At 38.6% G+C, this 26,737-nt stretch overlaps 1 protein-coding gene across 3 annotated transcripts in view; it reads right to left on the reverse strand.

Moving 5' to 3' along the window:
• Positions 1-232: 232 nt before the first annotated feature.
• Positions 233-26,737, reverse strand: part of PPM1A (protein phosphatase, Mg2+/Mn2+ dependent 1A) — a 31,816-nt gene continuing 5,311 nt past the window's right edge. The window contains exons 2-6 of one of the 3 annotated variants that reach the window (XM_042813548.1): positions 18,817-19,668; positions 17,065-17,182; positions 12,046-12,154; positions 9,899-9,956; positions 233-7,951 (exon numbers count right to left, since the gene is read on the reverse strand). In XM_042813548.1, coding sequence (XP_042669482.1) covers positions 7,922-7,951; positions 9,899-9,956; positions 12,046-12,154; positions 17,065-17,182; positions 18,817-19,650 — 1,149 coding nt within the window. In that variant the 5' untranslated portion in view covers positions 19,651-19,668 and the 3' untranslated portion in view covers positions 233-7,921. Of the gene's footprint in view, positions 8,024-9,898; positions 9,957-12,045; positions 12,155-17,064; positions 17,183-18,816; positions 19,669-26,737 lie in introns of those variants that run through there. The other 2 variants (XM_042813547.1, XM_042813549.1) reach the window with 2 other exon arrangements.

Genomic DNA, 26,737 nt, shown 5'->3' on the forward strand with positions numbered 1-26,737 from the left:
CAAGGTAACAACTTAGGAACACCGGTGCTGGAGCTGCACACTGCTTGGTCTTGGAATTTTAACATGGGGATTAACAGGGGGATTTTTACGTCTGTAATTAACTAATGATGAGAATAAGCACTTCAAATTCTATTTGAAAAAGAAAACAGAAGGAGGCCTGATAGCCAGTTTGTAATTTAGTGACAATAAAGCAGATGTGAACATGGTTTAGAGCATACCAAATACACACACACAATGTCATTGCCTGTTTTATTTAGTGGAATCACTTTTGTAGATTAGAAATATTTCCAACTCCCATTTACTCCAAAGCAAGCCTCCACCGTCAACAGGCGTAATGCAGTTTGTTCAACTGATTCCAAACAAACAAAAAAAAAAAGGTACAATCTCAAAAGTTAAGTTAGAAACTAAGTTCACACATTTTCTTTGGGACCAGGAATCTGTACATAGTACAAAATATACATTTATTGAACTTTCTGTAAACACACAGTTTGAATTGTGTAAAACTGTAAATATCGGTGAACTATGTGGAGAATAATTTATTATATATTGTTATACATTCTACTTAAGGAAAATAGTTATGCTCTGGTATATTACTCTGTTAAATTTATAAATTCCATAACGAAGCTGTGTATTCTGCAAACATGCTTTTCAAGCTTAAATCTCTCCATTTGTAACACACATTTATACAAGTCATCAATGAAAAAGTTACACTTTCCACAAAATAGATATAAAGAGGTCATGAATTTTCTAAAAAGACAGGCACAGCATGTCACTACAAACGAGACTTTCATGGTACGAGGAGGAGTTAACGCTGTGAGGAGACAGGTGAGAACTCTCTAATTCAGCATGTCTGTACATAGTCCTGGTAACAAGACAGATGCTACAAACCAAAATCTTTGCTTTGAAACGTTAATGAAGCAGCCGGTTCTGGAAATGCTATTGACTCACACTTCTCAATTATCCATATTTCCTGGCCAGCAGAACCTAGGCTTGTGCCTCCTGTTAACCCCTTGTCAGCAGTGGTTCAGTTATCTGAGCACTGAACTGCCTGGCACGATTAGCTACCAACACTTGCAAAACTCAGCACTCCCTCTACCAACTAGATTCCTGGCACCAAAAAGTTAGATTTGGTTAATAAATACAACTTACAGACAGTAGGAAATCCCAATTTCCAGCATCAAGCTGTTCCTATGGCAGCAAGCAACAGAAGGCATGGGAACGGCTCCTCCAGCACCCTGCAGACTGGGGACCATCGCATAACGCCCAGCTGCCCATTTACATGGCTGAAAGCTTCACACGCAGCAGACTTGAGAGTCCAGCATCAAACACTCAGCAAGAACAAAAGCTCCCTAAAATGCCAGCACCGATGTTTTCAGTAGTTCCACTAACAGACATGGAAAAGATGCTCTGCATATTCAGCACATTTATTCCTAGGGATTTCGGGCCTCTTTTCATTCCCATCCCAGGTAATTCATTTTGGGTTCCATCCTTTTATCCTTAAAGCCAAAAGCAGTACATGAAAGACCGGAACCTCTTCAATTTTGTCCTTCTGATGTTTTAAAAGAAAAAAACTGCTGACTCGCATACTCAAAGAATTAGGACATGATTAATTATAATTAATCCACCGCTTTGCTTTAGGTCTGTCACCTTCTTCCCCTTCGGCTTTGAAATCTTTTTCAAAACCAACTCCAACAAAAGTGGGACAGTTAAGGCTGCAACAATACTTGTGCAAGCTCTATGTACTGGGATTGACTCTCCACCAACATCAGCAGGCTGCTGTTAAGAACGCACTTCTATTTTCCTAAGATCACTTAAGTTCAATTTTCCCTTGTGGTGTGAACTAAAATATTGTGCTGCAGCCTGAAAACCCAGCAGTGAAAACGAAATTGGCAACTGCTATTTCCATTGCTCAAACTGAGCTGAATTCAGCGATACCAATGGAATTAAACTCTGAAGACCTCAGTCTACAGGTATCAAGAGAAGTAAAAGTACGTAACGCTTTCTGACCCGCAAGCCTGTTTTCTCATTTTAATTCACAAAGATACTTCTCAAGAAAAATCACAATGGCATCTCCTGTGTGTTGGGGAGGGTTGCATTGCGTTGACAATATATGTCAAGAGCCCTGCCTACTTCAGCCATCAAGAACACGTGGTTCCAGCAGCTCTTCAGAGCCACACAGTCAATGGAAGCACACATGAATTTCAGTTTTGGCTCGGTGCTATTGAGTGAGCTGAGAAGTGCGCACACAGTGCTCTCAGAGCAAAACACTGCTGTCTGACACAGCACTCATCTTTGCAAACAAATTACTGCTTATGCAGTAGTAAGGAGCTTTCTCCTCTTACTAAGTTTTCTCCCTCTCTTTTTTTTTGTTTTTTATTTCAACATAAAAGATACTTTAAAAAGTATTCAGACAGGAATCGATACGAGTTAAATATAAAAATTTGGTTAGGCATAAAAACATACATAATCCTGAAGCCTGACCTATCATCCCAGCTCACTGAAGTTTTGAAATCTTCAGAATGGAGCAATGTCATTAATCCTACAGAAGGCATTAAGTTAAACCCACTTTTCCAAATTCTGTGGTCACAAAGACTGAGATTTTGGTTGTAAGTGATGCACACCTCCTCAGAAGCCCTTTTCTTAAGACACCACAACCACTCCTGGACTCCCAGCTGGCAACTAAAAATTTCTACTGTAACAAGTGCCTAAAGGACAAGAAAAAAACTGTTTTACTGCTACCTGAAAGGAAAATGAGATAAAGATATGGCTCACTGTAAGTCAGCAACTACAACATAATCAGATTAAAGTGCCTGACTTTATCATGTACTAAACAAATTCTGGAAGATTCTCCCGGAAATTCATTTTCAGCAGGAGATGATGTAAACTTAATTTTCAGCATGCTGTATGTTCTTTTTGTGCTTGGAAGCATTTAGCTGTCTATGACTGTAAGCAAAAGCTTGAAGTCCTCCTGCAGCCTCTTCTGCAACCAAATGCCACGGCCCAGGTACCTGCTTCCTCATTCACAAAGCAATACCAGTATGAAGCAAATAAGGGTACAGAAGCTTCCAGAGGCAATGTCTGAGCTGCAGACTCTGCAAGTGCTCCAGAGCAACTCAGGAAGAGCTCATCAGAAGGTTGCATCCTCCCATCAACACTGCTCTATCCAAAATACTTAGCCCAGATTGCTACCTGCAGATTTCACTGTTTTATCTATTTTAACGACTCACTCTAGGAATTGCATTCATTTTATGCGCTACAACATCCTAGAAATTCACACGTGGAGCCCCTTCTTACCACTCAAAGAGTTAAAAATCTATCCAGTCAAGTAGAGACTTTGCACCTTGTAATGTCATATGAAGGCTTAGGTCGTGATCATCTGAAATGGACACAGCTGCAGGAACAAGGAGGGATACCAGTTATCCTGCAGACATTTTTCACCTCCAGAAGCTTGGCACGGAGTAACAATTCCAATTCCTAAGGAAACACAGCTGTAAAGTACAGTTCCCCTGCTCTATCCAGATCTGCTGTTTCTTAATCTAAGCCAGGTACATCAGGTTTCTATTAAAATCTTGTATTTGCCCAATGATGAAGAAAAAGGGTTATGTTTGACTAAATGTTCACCAGTTGCTGAAATGGCCAAGTTAAATAATCAAGAAATTTAAACGTATCAAGTCATTTGGCTATACAGCAGTTCAAGAATGCACGTGTAGAAATTCAAGTGAACATCTTAACATGACGAAATCCTGCTGTACGCTGAAATAAGGTAAACTCTAAGAGCCTTTTCATTAACCTAATTATGACAGCCATGCTACCTCTCTCTCGGGACAGAGCTGCATACAAATACAGATAGTTAACAAAAAGTCCATCTGTCACCATGGAGCTCCCATACAAGACATTAAACTCAAAGTTCCGTGACTCCAGTTTCAAGAAAAAGAATGCTGACCAAGGTAAAATATTTGTCTTAAGCATAGTGTGGAGAAAGATCTGTAAAGGCTTTGATATTTCCTATGTAGGTCCATCATTTATCTGCACTGAGGCTCTGATTTCCCCAGCTATGACAAAAGGAATGCTGATCCATTCCTCTGCTCACAGCCCTGCCTTCCTGGTGCTAGCACCAGGTACTTGCAGTATCCATTTATCCAAGCTGAAGAGCACAGGTTTTCTCTCCCTCTCATAACTGCACAGCCACAGAAGCACTACTGCTGACACAGAGTTGACCATGAAACCATATCCTTAGTTTATAAATTATTAAAAAACCAAAATGCAATAGGAATCCTGCATTATCCCAGTGTAACAAGTCAAAATAAGATTCTTATCAGAGTATCAACTGCAGTGCAAACTGCTCCCCAGTTTTACTAAATCACCCTGAAGTTTCCAATTCTTGAACTAAGGAAAATGGCTCAGATTTTAACCCATACAGTTGAGACGGTATCAGTTTCCTAGTAAACAATCTCATTGTCATTCAAGTCAGTGTCCCATGCATGTGTTAAGATGAACAACTTTGGCACCTGCATGAGCCACCAAGGTCAGTGCTGCAATTCCTCATCTGCTGTTTAATATTCTGTGGGCATCTTGCTAGCATGAAACAACCTAGAATTACCACAATTCAGCATAGGTTAATAACAAGGAGGTGAAATTTTGATCTCCAATTCTGACTTCTGCTGGAAATTACACTGAGTGATGGGCACACACCAGGGGCTCTGCAGAGCTTACGGACTACATAAGTGCAGGCCAGCTGAAAGGCTACTGCTTGCTCAGGACCTGCTGATCTGTGCCCACTGTGGGTACCAGGATGTAACTGACAACAGATTTACAAAGCCTTGCAAGTCTGGGGCCCTGCTTAATGTAATCACACTGAGTTTATACAACACTGGTTTTAAAACACATTTTAGAAGCAGCTTCTGTCTTGAACATATTTCAATGCTGAATTAGTGAGAATTATTTGAAACAGCTGTCAGTAAAGCAGTACAGGTATTTTCCCAGAACGACCAGTGAAACATTTAATCTGACTGTAACAAAACTCACAGAAAACTGAAGCCAGTCAAGCTGTTAAATGTAGAAGGAAAACAAAGTTGCATGGCATATGAAGAGAAGAAGCTTTACAAATATCATTTCCTTTTTTTAAAAAAAAAAAAAAAAAAAAAACAAGCAAATTGGGACCACCCTATTTGAACATGTATTTAAAAATACATCTTTTAACATCACACAATTTTCATTTTTGTCACACAGGAAACTTTTTCCATGAGGGAAATAAATAGCACACAATACTTCAAGAAAAATTGCTGCCTTACCCCTGAGGTGCTAATGTTTTTAGCATTAAAGAAAAGTTTCTGGTGCAAGAAGGAAGTGCACAAACGTGCAAAAGTGCCTTTTTCTTTTCAGAGCAGTGAAAAGTGCAGCTTGCCTCTTTTCTAGGATGCTTTACGTAAGTAGTGTATCTTGTAATCAAAACCTGTATCTAAATCGGCAGTGTTTATGCACACATAACAGATTCAGTGCTCTGACCTCATCAAAAAGAACGCAGCTGGGAGGGAGAAAGGCCTGAAAGAGGCTTTCTGCCACTGCCCTCAAAGCCAGTGACAGCTCCTGTCACAACAGCAGAGGTCCTTCCTAACCTTCAGGAGGCCTCATAGGAAGAGGCTTCAACGACACAGATCTGTCACTGGGACAGTTTAAGCGATGATGAAGTATGGCTTTACGCACCACAGTTTTGCTTCCGATTTCTAGACGTTTGAAACTGAAAAGGTTTCCACAGTCCAGTTCAAGGTTTTTCCAAAACTAAACTTCAGTCTACATGAAAAAGGACAGAACCTTATCTGCCTAGTCCTAAATTGCATTCAGCTTCTCGCACTAACACGCCACGTGTTATTAAATACGCCTGTTCATTAGGTGCCTGCGAAGCTCTGACTTAACGTTATTACAGTTTTGCACTCTACAACAAAATCAGACATTTTAAGCATTTATTCATAGGTAGGTAAGGAACTGGTTCTTTAAGCAAAAATTGCTAGAAATTTATAAATACAAATAGTGCTTATTTTTTTCTTCATTCATGCTCCAACAGATTACAAACTGAATACAATGAAGTTACGTTTTAAGCACCCCACACAGACAAGAGGGATAAAAAGAAAAGTTTGCTGGTATATACTATACTTAGTTCCAAGACACTATAAGTTACTTTTTCACTGTTCAGTGTTCCCTAACTCTGCATTAGTTTTAAGGCTATATATACAAATATGTATATTTCAAAGTTAGGGAAAGACACATAGCAAAATGCATGGTACTACGTTTTCCTATCAAAATAATTATACACCAAGTTTTGATTCTGTTTATCCGTAGCAAATGTTACAATCTACTTGTTTTACTGATTTTCCTTTTGGGGAATCTGCCTACTAAATGAGTAAACTACATATTAAATACAATATTCTCAAACAAAAAGACAATACAAGGTGCACAAAACAGCAGTTTTGCAAACACGACTGACTTTAAAACTTAATTTTGCATGTTCAGTGGGAGAAAGCTAACCTTAAATCAACTCAGTTTATTCTCTTATAAAATTTAAATTAGAATTTTAAACAACAAACAGTTAGATATTATCAACATGCTACATCTCTAATCACAAGTACTGTTTAACCACTAGTCTCTCGTTGTAAGTGGGTCAATTAAAAACACACACCATAAAATGTAAAAGATTGTCAGGCTCTGACAAATGTATTTTTATCAAACAGTAGGCAAATTCAAACCAATGCACATCTTCAGTGGGGACAACAGAAGCAGCCTGAAACAAATCCATACTCGTAAAAAACAGGGTCACAGATTTATCCCACTTCGTCCTCTAGCATATGGCTATGTCTCGGGCAATAATCAAAACTCTTCCCATTTTAAAAATGGGCTACCAATTAATAAAAATATTCTTCCACGTGTAAAAGATCATTTACAATGGCACTGACATTTTAAAAGGCAGGAAAAAAGGAATTACACATCTATGGATAAATTTCTTGTTTGTTAAACCAAGCTTTATTGATAAAATGGAATTCAAAGTATTTCACTTGGAACAGCAGCAGATCCAGCCAATTAAGATTGTAAAAATGCTGCAGACTCCTACGGTATGTAGAAAGCTGCCTGTTTGTGCTCAGTGATTAGTAACTTTCAGGTAAGGGTTAATGAAAAGAGGTGCAGAGAATCGAGGCATTCTAATCTCGAGGTTCATATGCTTATGAACACATGATGCTATTAATAGGGCATGATTTAACTCCCACCAAAGTCGAAATGAGAACTCCCTTCAACTCAGTGTGAGAGCAGGAGTACCTCTGAGAAAACAAGATCCGCCTGTTGAAGAATGTGCACTACTCTCATTGTTTTTCCACTGCCAAGCAAATTCGTTACTGTGATTTTGGGGAAGTCACCCTCAAGATCAGCTTTCATAGAAGACAAAAATGTTACCTTTACAGTTTTGTGCACCTCTCGAGCACCTAGCTGGCTAGGCTGCTGCTCCTCGCAATCCAAAACCACAACATGAATGTAAAGGGATATATATTGTTGCATCACACAAGTCAAACATTTCTTCTAACCTTTGTAGTGATTTAAAGCAGTTCATAATTAAATATGAGCATTTTGTACAAAGACAATTGCACTTTACAAAAAAAAAAACAAACAAAATCATACAACATAAATTGATGGAGTCTGATTTACAACATGGATTATGGTTTGAAATCACGTTTACAGAAGTCTGTTTTACAAAAAAAGATCAGTTCCTGGGCTAGATGTCGTACTGCTGTAGTTTTCTGCTGCAGTCACTCTCACCAACACATCGTACTCCCTTCTTTAATTAATATTGAGGGTGGATGTTAAGAAGGGTCACTGAGGTTGGGCTGCACTTTCATTTGAAGAATGAAACGTGAACTCCACAGCTAGATGAGCAGTTTTACCACATATCATCAGTTGAGGCAGAATCCTTAAAGAAAAAAGAAGGAGCCCTTTAAAGTCTGGAGTGCCCATAGTTACAGCAGTTTCTGGATAATCCAGACTGAAAAGGGAAAAAGCTTGAATCATTTTAGGAGCCTGTTTTCACTCTCCTTTCAGAAATAGCAGAAACAACATTTAAGAGGCATCTAGAAAACATGCATGCTTAATTAATGAAACACTAAGTAGCAAACATTCGAGAATCAGATCAAGTTTTGTCTCAAATGCTTACTGATCCTGACAATAATATCCCAGGAATAATACTCACAAAACATTTCCAGAATAGTTAAAAGTCATGCAAATGCATGTATTTTCTACAGTGGTACACTAAGAGCAGGATGAGCCTTGTGCTTTTTGCTATCATTACCAGCACCTTTTGGTATTTCAGTCCTTTCTCACGGCACAGGAAGACAGTCATTAACCAATATCTAACTGCAATTCAGATCAATTTTACCTCTAATAATTTAAGGTTAAACAGAGAAGTGTAGTTTCAGTAACTGCTAGAAATCTTAATTTTGAATTGGAATAAATCTGCAAGGAGAAAAAGAATTCCATAATATAGAATTGGAATCAGAGACACAGTAGGCTCTAAATCATAACTACAAGGCCACACTGCACGCCATTACATCCATGCATCCAGTATCTGAGTAACCCTTAAATTAGGTCCATTTAGGCCCACAGACAACAGAGAGTTTTGTATAGCTGATAAATGGAACCACTCTGAAAAAAATGTTTAATTCCTGCTACCAGTTAAAAGAAAACACATCTTAACACACACCAAATGGTAAACTTCTAGTGGTGTTTAATCGTTTTACGTTGTATCTATTTCCTTTCCCCTCACTGAGATTGTTCTACACTTGGTTTAAGCTAACTGACTTCTCTGTTCCACAAAGTTGGGTATATATGTTAACTAAGCATGGCCACAGCTTGCTAGCTGAACCAACAGTTAAATCAGCAGCACAGCCAGCAGAGCAAACTGCTTATGTACAGCAGCAATTTGGGGTTGTTTCAGCATTAAGTACTATCTTCCCCTAAATAGCAGAGACATGATGGGCTTTAACAATGCTCTCAGCTGGTACTTCTACAGCTGCACACCCCTATTGTTACTGAGACTGCAGGAGATACAAGTATTACTCTTCTTTGAAAGTACTGTCTTACAGATTCCTTTGAAAGGGAAGAGGCTAATTAAGTCTTTAGCAACGCCACATATGACAACTTCTTAGCATTAAATTTCTGCACCCTCCATTCAAAACCTGCACACAGAATTCATTACAAACCAAAAAGAAGAACAGTTGGCACGGAGGTGTAGCACAAAAGCCAAGATCACTAGAATTACTCTTTGTGAGAGTACCACCCCCAGATTTTTCTTCAAAACCAGAAGGAGCAAAGGAGCACCATTATATGAGAGACTAAAATGGTTATGTTTTTCCAAGTGTACGGCTGCAGAATAAAAGCAGTAGTGAGTAAAAATGCAGGAGCTGCATGCCAACTATTCAGTATGCAAATTCCTGTATCCTAGTTGCCAACAACATCATAAAATGAAGACGTTTAACGTTCATTTGTGGAACAGCAACTTAAACAGAATGCTTTACATTCAAATTGCATCCTTTTTCAGATAGCATTAAGGCATTGTTAGGCTAAGGGTATTGAGAGAACTGCCAAACAGTAGCACTCAGTTTCAAAGCCGATGCACAGCTTTATGTTTGAAGGCATTTCACTTCTATGCTACATTTGCAAGATACAAATCAGGGAATTCCAACACCAACAAGTAAACAGTGCTGAAATCCTATGATCAGCAGAAGGCATCCAAAAACAGTCCCAAAAGCACAAAAAGGTTCTTTCTTTTTTTTTGGGAAAGAAGAACTGGAAATATGTTGCTTTACAAAACAAATGCAATTGCTGGGGTGGGAGGAAAGAATGCCATAGAAGAGATACTTACAGTGTCATCGTTCCTGTAGGGGTTCAGTCTGTTATAAACAGCTTCTATTACACTCCGTCTAGATCAAAAATAAATAAAAAAAATACAATATTTTAAAGTCAAACTCCTTAGGTAAAATTGTAATTTAAAAAGCAAACTTTTAAAGATCTTACATTTGCAGAACCAAGTTTACTGCAAGTTAGTCTTAAGTGCCATTACACACCAACCATAGTTATCCCAATCCTTTAAAACCCTCAAGTTCAAGAAAAAGAAAGCCGAATAAGCACTTTGCATTCAACAGAAGAGAAGCACAACCAAACAGTCTGCAGTGCTGTTTTGTTTGGAGGTATGTCTCTCATACTTAAAGAAGAAAAAAAAGAGGATCAGAGAACCTGATACAGGTTGAATGCCATGGCCATTTGTGTGCCCAATGAACACTGCAGTAGAACCTTCATACATTAGGACACTTCCAGAGGGCTTAAAGAAGAGGTTTTTCCAAGAAAAATGATACACACGAAAAATAAGGGAGGGTGAAGGATAAGGAAGCCTCTACCTTACCCAGCACATAAGAATTTTGGAAGGGGAGCAGGAAGGAAAGAGAGGAATAAAGGAAAGGAAAAACAGACTGGACATCAAAAGCAATTTTCCTCCAGATACCCTAATGTGCAGAACCAAGTATGACAAAATAGCACACTACAGCTTGGATACAACCTCAAAGCCACCTTTTAACTGCTCATGAATACATGCAGGGAAAAAACGAGAGTGCTTTCGAAGCAGGAAAAAAAAAAAAGCAGATGGCAGTCTTTATAATCTTCCTGTAACATCAAAATTTGGGTACTATCATACAGCAGCATAAACACCACAGCAAATCTGGTGAATGATCATACAGCATGGAAGAAGAGGATGAATTTAAAGAAATAAAAATAAGCAATTATTCCCAAAGTACAATGCACAAAGTTGTTCTCATCTTTCAGAGACAGCCATCGCTGATTCTAAATAAAGCCAAGTTACTTGACAAGCATTGTTTGCTTTCCAAATGGTCACTATTGCTTCAAGTTACAATATAATACAATTAAATCCATATTTCTGTCAATCACTATTCAAGATAACATCACTAAAGCACATAATCCCACCAAAGTCACTCATTTCAGTGACTTCAGCACTGCCTCACAACCACAAAGCTACTGCCAGCCAAAGAAGCTTGATAAACAACTTGTATGCCATCTTTTATGAGTAACTGACTCATCAGTGCTTCAAGATGACTGTAACACATCCTAAATAGACACTACTATTTATATATAATAGCCATCTCTTCTTTTCCTACATCATAAAGGAAGAATTATGTTATGTAGAAGTCATCCTTACAGCCCACTTATCATTTATTCCTCTACGTGCCTACAGACTTCAAGTTCCTATGTAACAAGACAAAAATTACACACTGAAGTATTAAAAATAAACTGTCCACATCACATGTGCTCAATATACACAGTACAAGTTCATGAATGACCTTCTGAACCAAAAAACACTTGCTGCGGAAAAAAAGCCAAGTGCATTTCTTTCTTAACTGTTAAACATCAATTTGAGACCCTGTAGCACAGCGCTGAACTCTTCAAGGACAAAAACCAGCCTATTTAAAGTTCTACTTAACTTTTTTGATAGACTTCTATCCTGGTTTTGTGTTCGACACAAGCAGAGAGGTGCATAAGCAAAATTTTAAGCCATTACCACATTGCCTTAGCTACAGACAAGAAAAGAAAGCTGCCAAGCAAAACATGATATGCACAAAACTTTTTGAAGAGCAGAACCATATGTCCAAGTAGCTACTAAAGGCAGTCAGTATGTTATTTTTGTACCTTCAAACCATGTCCCACCCAATGAAACCCAATTAATTACAAAAACAGAGACACTCAGGCCACCCTTAAAAAAAAAAAACACCCTTGATCCTTCTCAAAACTACATTTTGACATGTAATTTTTAACAGTGATTCATAGTTAACTCTGTTCTTGTGCTTTCCTTTTCATTCAGAACAGTTCAGTAATAACAACTGAAGAACAGATCACATTCGTCCTGCACCCTTCCTCCCTCCCCGTACTTTTAAGAGTGGCCTTACAGTTAAGTTTGATTTAAATAATAATAATAAAAACACATTTACACTGATGTGAACTCACTTGCTTGCCAATTCACCCCCTGGCGGGAGGTTTGGGATGCTCTCAGTTGCTAACGTACGCATCACGTGGACTAAGTCTGGCACTCCTTCACCCTGCTTCTTTATGATCTCTGGGAATCAGAAGTACTTTTTTTGTAAGTGCAGTCCAAATTTAACTTTAAAAGATTGAAATACTCAGTTTTATAAAAAGGCAGCTTAATTTCTGTTAATATAAGAAATAAATGACAGACCATACTCAACATGGTGTTAACTTGATTCCATAACAAAAAAGACCCGTGATGGATCTGACACAAGATGCCCTGCTAGCTGTTAACATGCACACAGGTTTCAGAAATACACAGCTAACGATTCCAAGTCTAATGGCTTTCCTGCTATAGCATTATTTTATTTTCCTAACAAAATGCATTGGGCATGAAGCAAAGATTAACATCAGCTTTATCACTGCAACAGAAGGTTAAAGATTATCACCATCCTAGAAAGCAATGGTATTTTCACCGAACAGAGTTCATCATCAGACACAAATGACCCCCAGCAGAAGTATACATGGCTGCAAGCCTATAAGGCAATACCTGTATCTTACCACATCACTGCAACATGCAAATGTTAGGAGCTATCATGTACAAGTTAAAAGCCAGGGACATTGGAGTGAGGGGCAGCTCCACCCTTCCCTCAACTCGCAGTACGTGACTATTAGGCAGTTACTTAAAGCTGAGCTCCTCCAAAGTCTGGGGAGAGAGGCCTTGCACTGTAGTTCTCTAATTTTATTCTTAGGCCTATTTTCCTTTTTAAAGCAGTAAGCACAATGGAAATCACAAGAGATTTTGCTGTAACACCTCTGAAAGTATTCTCTTTTTATAGGAATTTTAATAAATTCAAAAACAATCTATTTCTTCAAAATGCATTTCTGCAGATTGTCTGTAAATACAAGCTTAGAAAATAAAGAGATGAATTATTAAGACTCAGCATTATTGATCTTCAAGTGAATACTGCAGCCCATATACAATAGGTATGTCTATACACACACATTATTCCTTATGTATTGATACAACTTGAAGAGAGTTGGAATTCATCAGTACCATTTCTGAAATGAATACTTGAGCATTTAGTTTTTACTCTAACAGATAATTGCAGATAACATACCAAGTTTCCACTCTGTAATTTAATCAGTGAGATATGGCACATGAAGCTTAAAACCAGCAGGTCCCCAGTCCTTTTTTGTATAAAATAGGTCAGATAAATAAATAGCAAATTATTTTTGTGCATGCAGTAGTTTTTCAGGGCTGTATGTGTTTACAGGAAGAATCAGCTTTATTTTGCCAGCAGATTGTGCAAATTATTTGCAAGGTACAATGAAAGCACTGTCTAGTCCTCAGCAGTGTCAGACTGTAACACAAAGCTTTAACCTGCTCAAATAAGAACCTAAGTTTTAGATGTATGACACCACACACACCAGATACTTCAGAAACTTGCAGTTTCCTCAAGAAATTCTATGGCTAAAATTCATTTTACCATCTAATATTGAGGAAATAATCTAACACTCATAAATCTGAATAAGAAGCAAGATCTCAGTTTTGGTTTGCCAAGTTCCTTTATTGTGCAATTTTGAACATCTAGTATATTCTACATTGTGCTAGAGCTAGAGTTCTGCTGTACAAAAATAAGGACTTTGTGTTTTACCTATACTACACAGTATCACAACCTGTAACTGCAGTACATGTAACATACAGTCTCCACTAAATGAATACATTTATATTTTGATATAACTAAAATACAGACTGAATGAACACTGATGACAGAACAAATGGAGTCGGTCTGCTAGCTGCATTAATTTATTGGAATTACTTTCTTGCAATACATCTTATGAGCCCCACACCTATTCAGTTTACTTTAAAACCTTCTAAACATTTTCATGGCATCAAGCATGGGAAGATCGTACTTATATAACCCTACAAATAAAGGATTAAAACAGAACTGCTTATTTCATTCTCTGAATGGGAATTCCACACAGATATTAAGAAAATTCAAATTTGCAACCTTGTGAAAATAAGGGAGGGAACATGTAGCAGCTAACTGAAAATGATTTACCTCTGTGTAGATAAAAATATTGCTACATTATCTATTACTGAACGTTTATATGTAAGAAACTGAGAACAGAAGAAGCAGCCTAGACAAGTGTCATTTTAAACACATCAATAACTCACATGTTAGTGCAAATAACAGCAATGCATTTGGGAGTGACTGATTACTCCTACAAGGAAGATCACATAACATTTTATGAGCAACACTTATTTACTGCAAGTAATGGCAAAAAAAAAGACGCTTCTCCACACTTGCTTTCTCTTCTGTTGCTATCACAGCTGTGAATCTGGACCACAAACACATCGAGATTGATGGTGGCATAGTCAGTAGAAAGCTTCTTTTCTTTAAATCTGAATAATATCTGCTTGTTCACAGAATCATTTGGAAGATACCTTAAAGATCCACTAATTCTAAGTCCCCTCTTGTTCCAGAGGACCATCAGTAGAAAGCATCATTCAGTCTTAAAACTTGTACTACTCTGTCAGTGTAAAAACAGGTTCTAGGATAAAACATGACTAGGAATAATGCACATTATTAGCAAGCATCAAATCTCATTACCTGTTGAGACTACATTGAGTACTGGAGTGCATAAAAGTCTATTTTATGCATTTTCACCAGGTTTCCATTTTACTGAATTTTAATTTTAAACTGGTATTACAAATTAGCAAGAGAATTCTAGAAGGCTCGAAGTAGTCCTTGCATTTTCTACTTCCTTCAGCTACATATTAGGCTTTTAAAGTCAAACATGATTATTCCTAAAGCATCTTAATGAAAAATCGTTACTGTAGTGTTGAACATTTCAGATAGCATAGCAGTTCTACTTTGCTAGCCAACTCCGCATGATCCATTTCCAGCAAGAAACAACGTAATTGCATAAAAATTATCTAGTTAAATGTAACAACTGTCACCTGCTCTTGAAGTTTTGTTTTAGTTCAGCTTTTCAACTTCCCTCTTCAGTCAGAGCTAAAAGGGGAAGTTCTGTCTACAGCTGATATAAACCAGTGTAGGTTTTAATAGTGTTTACTACATAGTCGTAAGTTTAAATAATACTTTTGTACAACAAGAGACAAAAGTTTGAGAACAACACTAAAAAGAAGCAAAGACCCTTGAGGGGAAGTACAAATCATTTCCTCAAGTAGCTCAGACAACTTGTCATTAAATTAGTATTAAAGTGCTTTGCAACTACATACAGAATCTGTTAGCTTCCATTCAAGTATGACACTTCACTCATTACTGAAATCTTCTATTTGTATAAATGGAAAGAATTGGCAGCCAAATTCACTGTATGAACCATAACCACATGCAGATGCAGTGACAGGTTTTTCATTTACTGAGGTGTCTGTACAAAATGTTAGCTTTCCCCACTGTTAATGTTCTAGGGGGTACAGTGGTGCTAGCTGAAGATGCAGCCATAACTTGAAGATACCTTCATATTGCAGGTAACGGGTTGGCATGAAGTAAGGCAAAATAGGTAAGGTATGAAGGCAGTACTCGTCCAGATTAGAAAGAGTTAGAATGCTATAAATTAATGTGTGACTTCACAGCATACTTGCTCTTCAGCAGTTTTGTGAGTGGGCCTACATAATGAGCTCTTTGAATGCCTGAAATGGAGAAAGCTATGTGACACTTAACTCATGCAGTTCTACCATAGACACAGGTACTCCTGCTACATGGTCAAATAAATCCACACCATAGCTTGGTGTGCATCAACCCTTCCTATTAGGAAAGTTGGATCAAACCAGAAAACATGTTCTATCTGGTCATTAGTTCAGAGGCAGAACAGCTGTACTTTGCCACGACCTTGGGGACAAGGTCTTTGAAATAGGCAACTCCTTCCTTAAGGAGCACTTAGACCAGAAGTAAGTGCTTTGAACTTCACGTTAATTTATCTGAACCCAGAATTCCCACGTAGACAAGACCTTGGTGAAGCTTACAAAGCTGCACTTTGTATTACCTTTGTGCAAGTTAAGGAGGAAAAAAGTGCACAATATATTCCTGTAACATATTAATCACTGATACCATCGTTGCTAAGTACTCTGTGTACTGTGCTGTGTGTGTGTTAGGGATTCTTGCAGTATATACACATAACTAGACTGGTAACACACAGACCCAAAGAGTCCACTTCAAAAATAGACTTAGCCTATGCAAACAATGCATACAGCAAGTCTTACGTTTCAGAAACAAAACCCAAGCTGTGCTCATCTTTAAATATCAAAAGGCACGATAAAATCCAGTTTTAATGAGAAATCTCTGAAATTAAATTGACTTCAAATATCATGATCCAAATTGATCATGATGATCCAGAGCACCCATGACTTGCAGTTTGAGCTCAAAGTTTAAATCATCCAGAAATACAAATTTAAACAAAATTCTGAAGTTATTATCAAGGATGTGCTCCCAGATTTTGCTCATCAGGAGCGCTTAAAGATTAGCTCTAGCAAACTTCTGACATACTTCCAAATAAATACACACGTCAGCAGGTGCCTTCAATGTAACAGTAATCAAGCTGTAATTGCATAATGAAATATTTTTATGACTAGTTTGCAGGCAGAACTACGCAGAAATGATATGCAAATTACCATCTTCATACACATTTTGCAGGACATTCTATTTCATTTAACTCCATGTAACGGGAACAGTGATTTACTGGCCTGTAGTTATTGCTGCAATGGACTCATGAGGAACAACTCATGAGCACAAATGAAAATTTTGCCATCCTGAACAATTTTCAGATGGGCTACTGCACTTGCATAGCAGAATTCTGCCAGGTCATACAGCAGGACTGTAAGAGTGCCTTTTTCAGAGATGTACACTAGATGGCCAACGGCACTTGATGGTCTATCAAAAAGCTTGTATGGATTAAGTTTAGTTGTTGCAAAGGGAAGGGGGCCAGGGGGTCTGTTTAGAAACAAAGTTACTTATTTTTTTTTAAATGATCCACCTTCTACTCTGCTTTCCAGGTACTTGTCCAACTCTGCCTCTCTTTTCACCGCCTCCGGTGATACCTTTGGGGCATTCGGAAAGCAGATCAGTATCACACTCATGTTGTCTCGACTTCCCTGGTGGAAAAAAAAAAATGATTTGAGAACACAAACACACCAGACAGAAACCAAATCAAAGCATTTTCACTTTTTCTTCCAAAATTCTAGTTGTTCATTCCGTAAAAACTACCTTTAAGTCACTTTGTTTTTTTTCCACCTTCATGCTCTGAAGACTACCTGGAATCGATTACAGACAGCCCATGGGCTTTCTAAAATGATATTAGTAATAAGTGATGTACAAAGTTGTACAATTACTTGTTTTAAGTATTTTCCAATTATTTCAAGAAAACAGATGGAATATTATATCAGTAAGCAAAGCCTTCACTGCTTAAATGCAGTACAAAAGAAGCTGTTGAAGTCAGACAGCACTTTTACTTAACAACACTGCTACTGATCAGAGGTTTTTTTTTCCCCTTTAAAAACATTAAATAAAGAAATTACAGGTTATAGTATCTATTAAGGGACCAGCTGGAATGAGCTCTAGCCTTTACAAAAACATTCTTTGAAATGGAAACATTTAGAACTTTGACTAAACACAGTCCTAATACCATGTATTTAAATACAATCACATTCTCCTTAAGAAAACTTACTGTTTAGTTTGCTTTCACAAACCCTGTGCTCATCTACAGACGTGCATCTATGCTTAACATCAACAACTGAATGCACTGAAGTTAGTGAGATCAAGAACAAATGTTTAAAACAAGCTTCTATAGCTATATGGGAAGGTGCTGGCAGCTGGCTACTGCAAAATTTACAGCATCCATAAGACAGCATTCATTCCACAGCATTTGTTTTCAAGACTAGCAGATAAAGTTGTAAACAAAAATATGAGCCTTATCAATCCTCTACAATGCTGGAAAGCAAATTTCTTTTTTTCCAAATGGGAAACTATGACCTTGTTAGCCACGTGGCATGAGCTGATGCACAGTCTTGCCTCGATAGCATAAGAAAAACTGTGTATTTACACTACAGCTTACAGCCTGTCTTTAGAGAACTAAGTGCTAAGTTACAACACTAAATATTTCCGATCTCTTAACTGTGCCATCCTACAGTTCATTGAAACAAGGTGGAAAGTTGCCATGCAGAAAATTGCAGAGATTTGTTAAACAAAACAGTGCTAGTTTCACAGCCATATGACAACACTGAATGAGAAGTACAGTAATTAAACCAGAACAAAACCTGATTTAGGAAGTCAGATCTTCACATGGTCAAGACTTTAAACTGTAAGATACGAAGTCAGAGTTGAATCACTCTGCATTCATCCTGACATGATCATGGCAGTAATGTTACTACATGGTCAGGAGAGGAAGGAAAAGCATATTTCCTACTCTGATTAAAGAGCTGAGAATTTGTAAAGTACATTGTGAACCAGAAAAGGACTGTTATGGTCCTTGGCTTTCCCATATGTTTCTGGCTTCTCGGGTATCACAACATACCTATTCACGACTTTTAACTCTTCAAAGGTACCCAGAAATCCATCTATTTCCATCTAATCCATCTATTTCTGTTGCATGCTTGTTTACCCATTATTGCCATTTCTCTGATAATGATAATAATTATTAACAAAATATAGAGTGGAATCAAAACATTAACTTGTTTATAAACTTCTAATAGCAAAAACATAGTAAATTTCTCCTCTCAAGCCTTGCTACCTTGTACAAGCAGGTGTCAACTATCTCATTGCAAACTTTCTCAAGGTCATCAGTGACTTCAAGTCTGGATCTTACAAAGTCACACAGCTCTTCATTTCCCATAACATCCCAGATACCATCGCAAGCCAGTATGATGAACTGATCATCTTCTTCTGATCTCTCAATTTCATAAACTTCAGGCTCTGGTGAGACTAGCTGTTCTGTGGGACCTTTCCCATGGACACATTTGTAATCAAAGTCCCCAAGTGCCCTTGAAACAGCAAGAGAGCCATTCACACGCTGAATCATTACAGAGCCGCCTGCATTCTGTATACGCTCTTTCTCCAGTGGGTTGCTTGGTTTGTGATCCTGTGTGAAGAAGTGAACCTTCCTGTTTCTACAAAGTAAACCTCTTGAGTCTCCACAGTTGATGAAGTATGTATGCTGGGGAGAAATCATGACACCCACAGCTGTTGACCCACTTCTGTCTGCACCATGTTTCTTCTCAGAGATGACTCTCATATGTTCATCAATTTGCAGAAAACCTGTTCTGATGCCACTCTTTACACTTTCCACAGATGGTGGCCCATCTGGCCCTTTAAAATCCTGGTTGCTTGTGATGTGATCTAATAAATGCTCACAGCAGTACTTGGCAACCTGTGATCCAGCGTGCCCATCGTATACAGCAAAAAACGACCATCCATCAAGTCCATTTGGCAAACCAATCACAGCTGTATGCGCGTCCTCCATTTCGACTCGCCAGCCTTGCATACTACTCAGACCATAACGAAGCCCATTCCCCTGCCCTTGGGCATTATGCTTCTCCATCTTTGGCTTGTCTAAAAATGCTCCCATGATGCCTTTCCTTCAGGTCTAAAAAGAAAGAGAAAAGGGTTATTAAGATGATCTAGAACTTCAGAAATAAGTAGTAACTACACTATTAGAAACTTCAGTAGTCCAAATAATGCTAAAGACAATTAAAACCCTCAACAGATATAAAGTTGGGGCCCCCCCCCCAAAAAAAAAGTAAAATTAGCATTGCTTTGGTCTAAATTAAACAAGGACACTGCTACTAGCTGATGTTTCCAGGACAGCAGTGTTGCCTAGGTCCCTACTGCCAGGCCATGAAGTCCTCCTGGTTTTATGATGGTGGCGTGGAAATGAAAGGAAAATTATTCTGGAGGATAAGGTTTTGCTTTTGTTTGGTTAAAACAGGTAAAGTGATCTGAAGGGTGAAGATGAATGTGAGTCTGCATTAAAAATAGTGGCAAACTGGACAACTAGGAGCAAGACACGGAGGGAAGAGAGCAGCTGTCCCTTCAGGCAGCCATTAGTATGGCTCAGCCATCTCATGAAAGTCCATCCTTAGATTTTCAGTTATATCACACAGCAAGCTTCTCAGATGTCCACACAGCAGATTTACTTAAAACCTTAACGTATGCATGCTTTGGTGAAAGACAACTACCCCTGACAAGTTTAAGGAAACCTGTTTGGAAATAAAATCACATGTACTGTCAACTCATGCTGCTTTTGTGTTCAAGCCAGACCAAGGCACTGCACACCCTACCCTCCTCCACCTGCAATCATTGGGATGTGATGCAGCAAATATTCGTGCTTAAGGGATGAACATCTGCAGGCAGCAGAAATGGACTGGTTGATCTTCGTGGCTTTCACACCCTATGCATTCAACCCACCCTTCTAATCACATCAGTTTATCTGTGCATTCATTACATATTTAAAAAAAATACATAAAATAGGTCACACATTTTACATACTTGCAAATTCAGCATTAGAGAGAGTGCAAACTGCTGTTACACAACACAGGGTAAGGGAATAACCACAGAAGACCTTCAATTCAAAGATGTCAGACAGATCAACTGCAAGTCAAATCCCAAAGCAAGATCTTACCCAAAGCCCCAGCCAATCTGCTGCACTTGCACAGGTTATTTTCTAGGGATTTTAGGTTTTAATGTGTGTGTGAAATATATTAGATCAGTTTCCTATGTGATAGCATTATTTTTTATAACATTATTATTCAAACAGATCCCCAGCTATACATGAAACTACACATCTAACAAAGCCTTTCAAGCACGCGTCTTCCAACACATCATCAACCTGTTAGAAACATCCGTATGTGTTAATAAAAGCAGTCCAGAATGTTTACATCTGATCTCACCACAACTGACTGCAATGTCAGGCAGAGGCTCTGGAGGCACACTTGTTTTGGTCACGTGCACAAAACCAAAAGCCCCACATTTCAGCTGTGTGGATTAAGTGAACACAGCACAACAACGCTCATGCAAACCATAACCAGCCAACAAAACAGAACAAGACATTGGTCTTGTATGCTACAGCATGTCCACGAGGTTCACATCACTGCAACTGCTAGGAAAAATGACTTACACAATTTTATCTTGCCATACAGCTCTAATGAAGTCAGCGTGATCAAAGTAATTACTGAATGCCACCATAAATCAAACAGGGAATTATTTCACAGAATGTAATTCTTATTCGGTGTCAGCAGCAGAGTTTGAACTGATGTATAATACTTTCATTGTCGAAGAAATCATGAAGTGGAATTCAAATCACTCTCCTTAATTCAAGAGCTCAAAAAGCAGAAAGCACCCAGGCAAATACCACATTTTTGTGAAGATTCTACATTGTTTTATTGCTGTGTTTAAAAAGTAACCAAATACAGAAGCATTAAGAAAGAAGATAGTTAAACTGGACACAAGCACTGTTAAGCTTGGACTAGGAAAAGCAAATTTCCTAAGTAGGTACACAATATTTAGAGTTGTGCTCTGTAAGCTGTTCATCACTCTTTGCCACCCAAACCACGATTAAAAGTACCCCCAGACACATCATATGCAGTTCCAGTAACTCACACAGAACTGCTGGAACACTTCAAAAATCACTAGCCCACTCTCCATTGAAAATCAAGATGCCGCCTGGGAAGGCATAAGGCAAAGTGTGAGCTGTTGCTGTTCATCCAAATTAAGCCTCGAAGGTGATGTGCTGACACATTTCTTCAAGGATGTGAGCAACCCACCAGAGATGTGAATACAACTGGGATAACCACAATGCAGTTGTGTAACTTTTACTTACAAAAATATTCAGAGCCCACGGCGTAAAGTATTCCCCTCCTGAGAAGGATAGCAAGAGCCTGCAGTCACATTCCTTGCCAAGCTCTAGGTAATTGTTTTTCCAACCCTAACACCAGTCTGTACCTCTCAGCATGTAGGCCAGACTTTCAAAATCCTTGTTACATCTGAAGGGAAAGTATAGTATATCTGCATGTAGGATGAATACAGCAAGCATCTAGCTTTTCTGAACAAGAATGGAAGTTCTGGAAGAGTGTGAGCTTAATATGACCAATATGTGGCTGCAACCTGAGGAATGTAGTCTTTAAGTCATAACATTTATTTTTAGTTTTATAAAGGGGGGAAAAACACTAAGGGGCTGATGTAAGAAAGCTGTGTCTCCTTCCTACTAAAATAATCATCTTTCAGTCCTGTTCTTGAGTCTGTATCCACACAGACATCTCTCACACATTACTGCCTACCTAAATCACCACTCTCCCATACATTCCTCCATGTAGAGTTCCGAGCACAATACTGCTTGGAGTTGGAATGATACCTTAATTAAGCACATGTAACCCTGTATGCAAATCAGATTAACTTACAGCAGAGCAAGCATCCAAGTTGCAGCATGACTTTGTTATGTAATAACACGAAAGACAGAAGTCAAACCCAGAACAGACTGCATACATGATTTGCAATAAAGCAGCAAATGTGGCTCAGCTGAGTCTTCTTTTACATTTCTTCAGTCATTCTCATTTCTCATTAATAGGATCACTTTTTTTAAACCCTTCTCCTCATCCTTCTTAGCCCAGCTGCAGTTCTGTGAACAATCAGCAATAACAGTAGGAAATTAGAGCCTGACAGTGGGATACAGACTCATCCTCTGCTCTGGAGTCCTTGGCTTTCAGGATGCCTGACTGACGTACAGAATGCAGCCAGATGGCCTTCCTATCCCTACTAAAGGAAAAGGGGAGAGAAAATGCACTTGAATCCTAAATCTTACAGACAAACATGCAACACTACAACACCCATTGTTTTTTCTTAGAGGAAGATGATTCTGAACAGGTACTATAGCAGAGTGATGTGTAAAACATGAGGCACAAGGCCCTCTCCTGAAGAGGTAAATGAAATACCACCAAGCACTGCAACGGTCAACCAAACTCCATTTCTAACCTAAATCAACTTTCGGTTCACCACCTCATTGTCTGTGACTTCCCCCCATAAAGAAAGCTTTCTGCAATCAAAGCCCCTAAATTCTGGCTTCCAACAACACATATTCAGAAGCTTGTCTAATTATATATATTTTAACTGAGAATGGATTCTTTGCATAGATATGAATATGCATGCATGTATCCATATGCATTTATGACAGCATCCAAAGCATGACTTCTGAAATGTTGACTTCGTAGAGGTCAAACTGAAGGACAGCCTCCAAAGCAAGAGCTCGAAAAACTCAAGCCACAGTTTGCAGACAGGAAAGCAGGAGAACTGTACAGGCCTAGAAAAGAAAACTAACACAAGTAACAAAACCTTGGAGAAAACACAAGAGTACCAAAATTCAAAGGGCTGCAGCATTAGAAACAAAACTGAAACAATGAATGGAGCATGCTAAAGAGTCAGCAGCTAAAACCTTTGAAAACAGATGCAATTGGAGAACAGAGGGGCAAAGAAAAGGAGGGTAATTAGTATACCAGACCACGGACATCCATGGACAACCACAGATACATCACTGGAATGCATGAAATCCCTTTGCCCCTTCATTTGTCCCTCAAATTACACTATTCAGTCAGTGCAACTATACTGCCTCCTGATACATGAGAAGGTAAACTTTACCTCTGCTTATTTTGAGGGTTCAAATGAAGACGTCTTAAATTGTTCACAGAGGACAGCTGACGTAACCCCATATATATCCCTGTAGAAACACTATTTATTTTTCCAAAGAACACTGACTGGAGTGTCTTATCCCAGAAACACCACTACCTCACCATCTGAAATTTGTACTTTAACAATACATAATTTAATAATCCTTTTAAAACAATGTTTGAATTGTATTTCTTCCACTAGGATAAGCTGCTTATACGAACCACACTGAAGCTGGAGCTATTTGTTCTAACTAAGCCAAGAAATGTCCCCATATTACAATTTCCTGGAACAATTCTCCAAGTGACATTATGCCCTGTATGCTGGAACGAGCACACAAAGAAAGATTACAATCTTTACTTAAGCTACACAGAAAGGACATAGAAAAAGTCACCAAATTATACATACTGCTACTGAATAGAAAAGGGGCATTCGATCCTTTCAGCTCCAACCTGATTTGTGGCACTTCTCCCCTGCCTTAAGCAGGCAGGATGCAGTAACCAGTCAGCACGTCATCGTGCAAATATGGAACCATTTCCCAAGTTAGCTCCTGCTGAATGAAAAACGAGAACATACTGGATGCACCAAATCAATTAACATTACCAAATAACATGTCAGAGGATCAGAAGAATGACTAAAATAAAACAGAACACGTGGATGAGGAGACATAATTACACCACAGTCATGGGCTGAATGAAGTAATGAAAAAGCTTTATGCCAATGAAACTATTTCAGAACTATCAGAGGCCGTACGATGAGTTTCTGGCATTCACGGCTCACCAACATCAATAAAGCACTGAAAAAATCTGAGCTGATGCTTCTGAATGTGTACTTTCAAATGCAGGAATAGATGGCCAATTCAGAGATGTGAATTGTCTCTGAAAAAGAAGCAGGACAAGAAAAAAATACAGAAACAGGGTATTTCAGTAAACAAGGAGTAACGCTATTTCCCCACCAGAATACTTTCTTCTCAGAGATGAAACTGCAGCCTGCATTAAATTTTGGTAAGATAACTGCAGATAGGAATACGCGAGTGGAAACTTCCCACTGAATTAAGAACATTAATGATTATCTTGTTTTAGGACAGATGCCGTCACCATGCTATGGCATATGGTGGAAAAGCAGAGCAGGAGAAGGCAGACAGCTGGAAAGGTTAATGTGACAAAAAGGAAAGAAAAACGCCAAGCTCCATATTTTGCAGAAACAGGCCTTCAGAGGTAAGGACATCTACACCCAACCCCCAGACATCATCTTCTGCTGTTATCTACCCTTTCTCCAGACAATGGAACCAGTTCCAAGGTTCAACTAGGAGCTGTTACAATACTGGTTGAAGTCCAGACTCTCTCAGAAGCTGTATGTAATCTGGTTTTCCTAAAAGCAAGTTCTAACATGGAAAAAACAAAAACAAAAACAGTTTACCTTACAAATCACTCCTGAATTATGAAAGAGTGATGTAGCTTCAAGATTTCTTTATGGAGTTGTTTTTCTCTACTATCAGTTGCTTAAGAAAATTACTTCTCAGTATCACCTGGACCACTGCTGTGAATACAACAATCACTAAATTGATTTTGAGAGGAGATACAACTTGTACCCACATAAACCATCACCATCCTAGCACAGCTGCCACCCTCAGAACACAAGTAAGGGAATATTTCTTGGCCCAAAAAGAATTCTTACTTCCTTCTTAACATCTGTGCTACGAAGCAGAGATAGGACAACATAAAAAGCAGCATTATCAAAGTACAAGCAGACCAATCGCTATGAAAAACTGCATAGACAACCAAAATGGCATCTGCAAGTACACTGAAAATCAATGAAGTAGTCCTGCATAAATTCATAGGCTGCTGTCTGAACAGCAGGAGAAGAATGAAAACCCCCAGGTTCTCGTTTGAAAAAAATAATAAGCAGAAAACGCTGCTTAGTTGCAGCACCTTTCTGGTTATACCTCGTTTTTCAAAGAGTTCTTTTAAAGAAAAGCCTTGGAAGATAAACAAAAGGCACCCATTTAAGGCACAGAGATTAAACAAACGCTTTGTTAATAGCACACAAACTCCTGCAGACTACAGCCAAAATTCAAAGCCCCATTGAGGAAAGCACTGTAGAAAGGAACTGCGAGATCCAAGGAAGCAACACTCTATGGGAGACAGAAGTCAGGAGAAAGAAAAGCCCTACTTCACTTTATGCAGCAATCAATGAGATGCAGCAAGATCCACAGTTTTGAAATAGCAAAGCAAAAAAGTGAAAATAATTTCAATCAAAATCAAAGATTTCTCAGAAGAGCACATAGCATTACGTGGTTACAGCAGCAGAACCACGCACAGCACTGCAGCTTCACAAGAACAAAAACACATACAAGGGAGCTGGGGGAGGGAAGGGAAAAAGACAGCACGCAGAAAAATAATCAGGCTGTCACATAAGCTGAACTGCAATTTCTCCAGTATTTATAATACCAACACAACATCACTGTCACCTACCACCATCATTAGGAATATTACCCCATTCCTATACACTGTGGGCCTAACATCCAATCCTCACCTGGGTACAAATAGCCCATTGCTGGTCCAAGAATTGAACACATCTGAACGTATCAAACACTTCAAGTAACAGCTGAATGAAACTGTCCTTTAAACTTCATTCTTTCGACCTCTCATTCACAGCTTGAAGTCTCAGCATCTTTGTTCCCTGCTAGTATTATCATCTAAACAGTACTTGGCATTTACAGAAAGATATATCGAAGATCTACAAAGGAATGTTTTCTGTAGTGGAAGAACCGCACTATTTCACTGCTATTTCTGAGTCAGAAAGAAAACAAAACACAACAAAACAGCGTTTGTTTTCATCAACTTCAGCTAACCCTATTCAGAACAACCAGAGGGTTTGAGTTCAGCCCATGCCACCATTCCCCAAAAGAGGAAAGTGAAATTCTTGGGTAGCTGACCTCTATAGACCAGAGCAGCTAATCGGAGGCTAACAATAATTTAAAAGACACCACAACACCAAAT

The sequence above is a fragment of the Centrocercus urophasianus genome, unplaced genomic scaffold (assembly GCF_019232065.1).
Source record: "Centrocercus urophasianus isolate 14NV4802_14NV808 unplaced genomic scaffold, USGS_Curo_1.0 seq_14, whole genome shotgun sequence".
Classification (NCBI taxonomy): domain Eukaryota; kingdom Metazoa; phylum Chordata; class Aves; order Galliformes; family Phasianidae; genus Centrocercus; species Centrocercus urophasianus.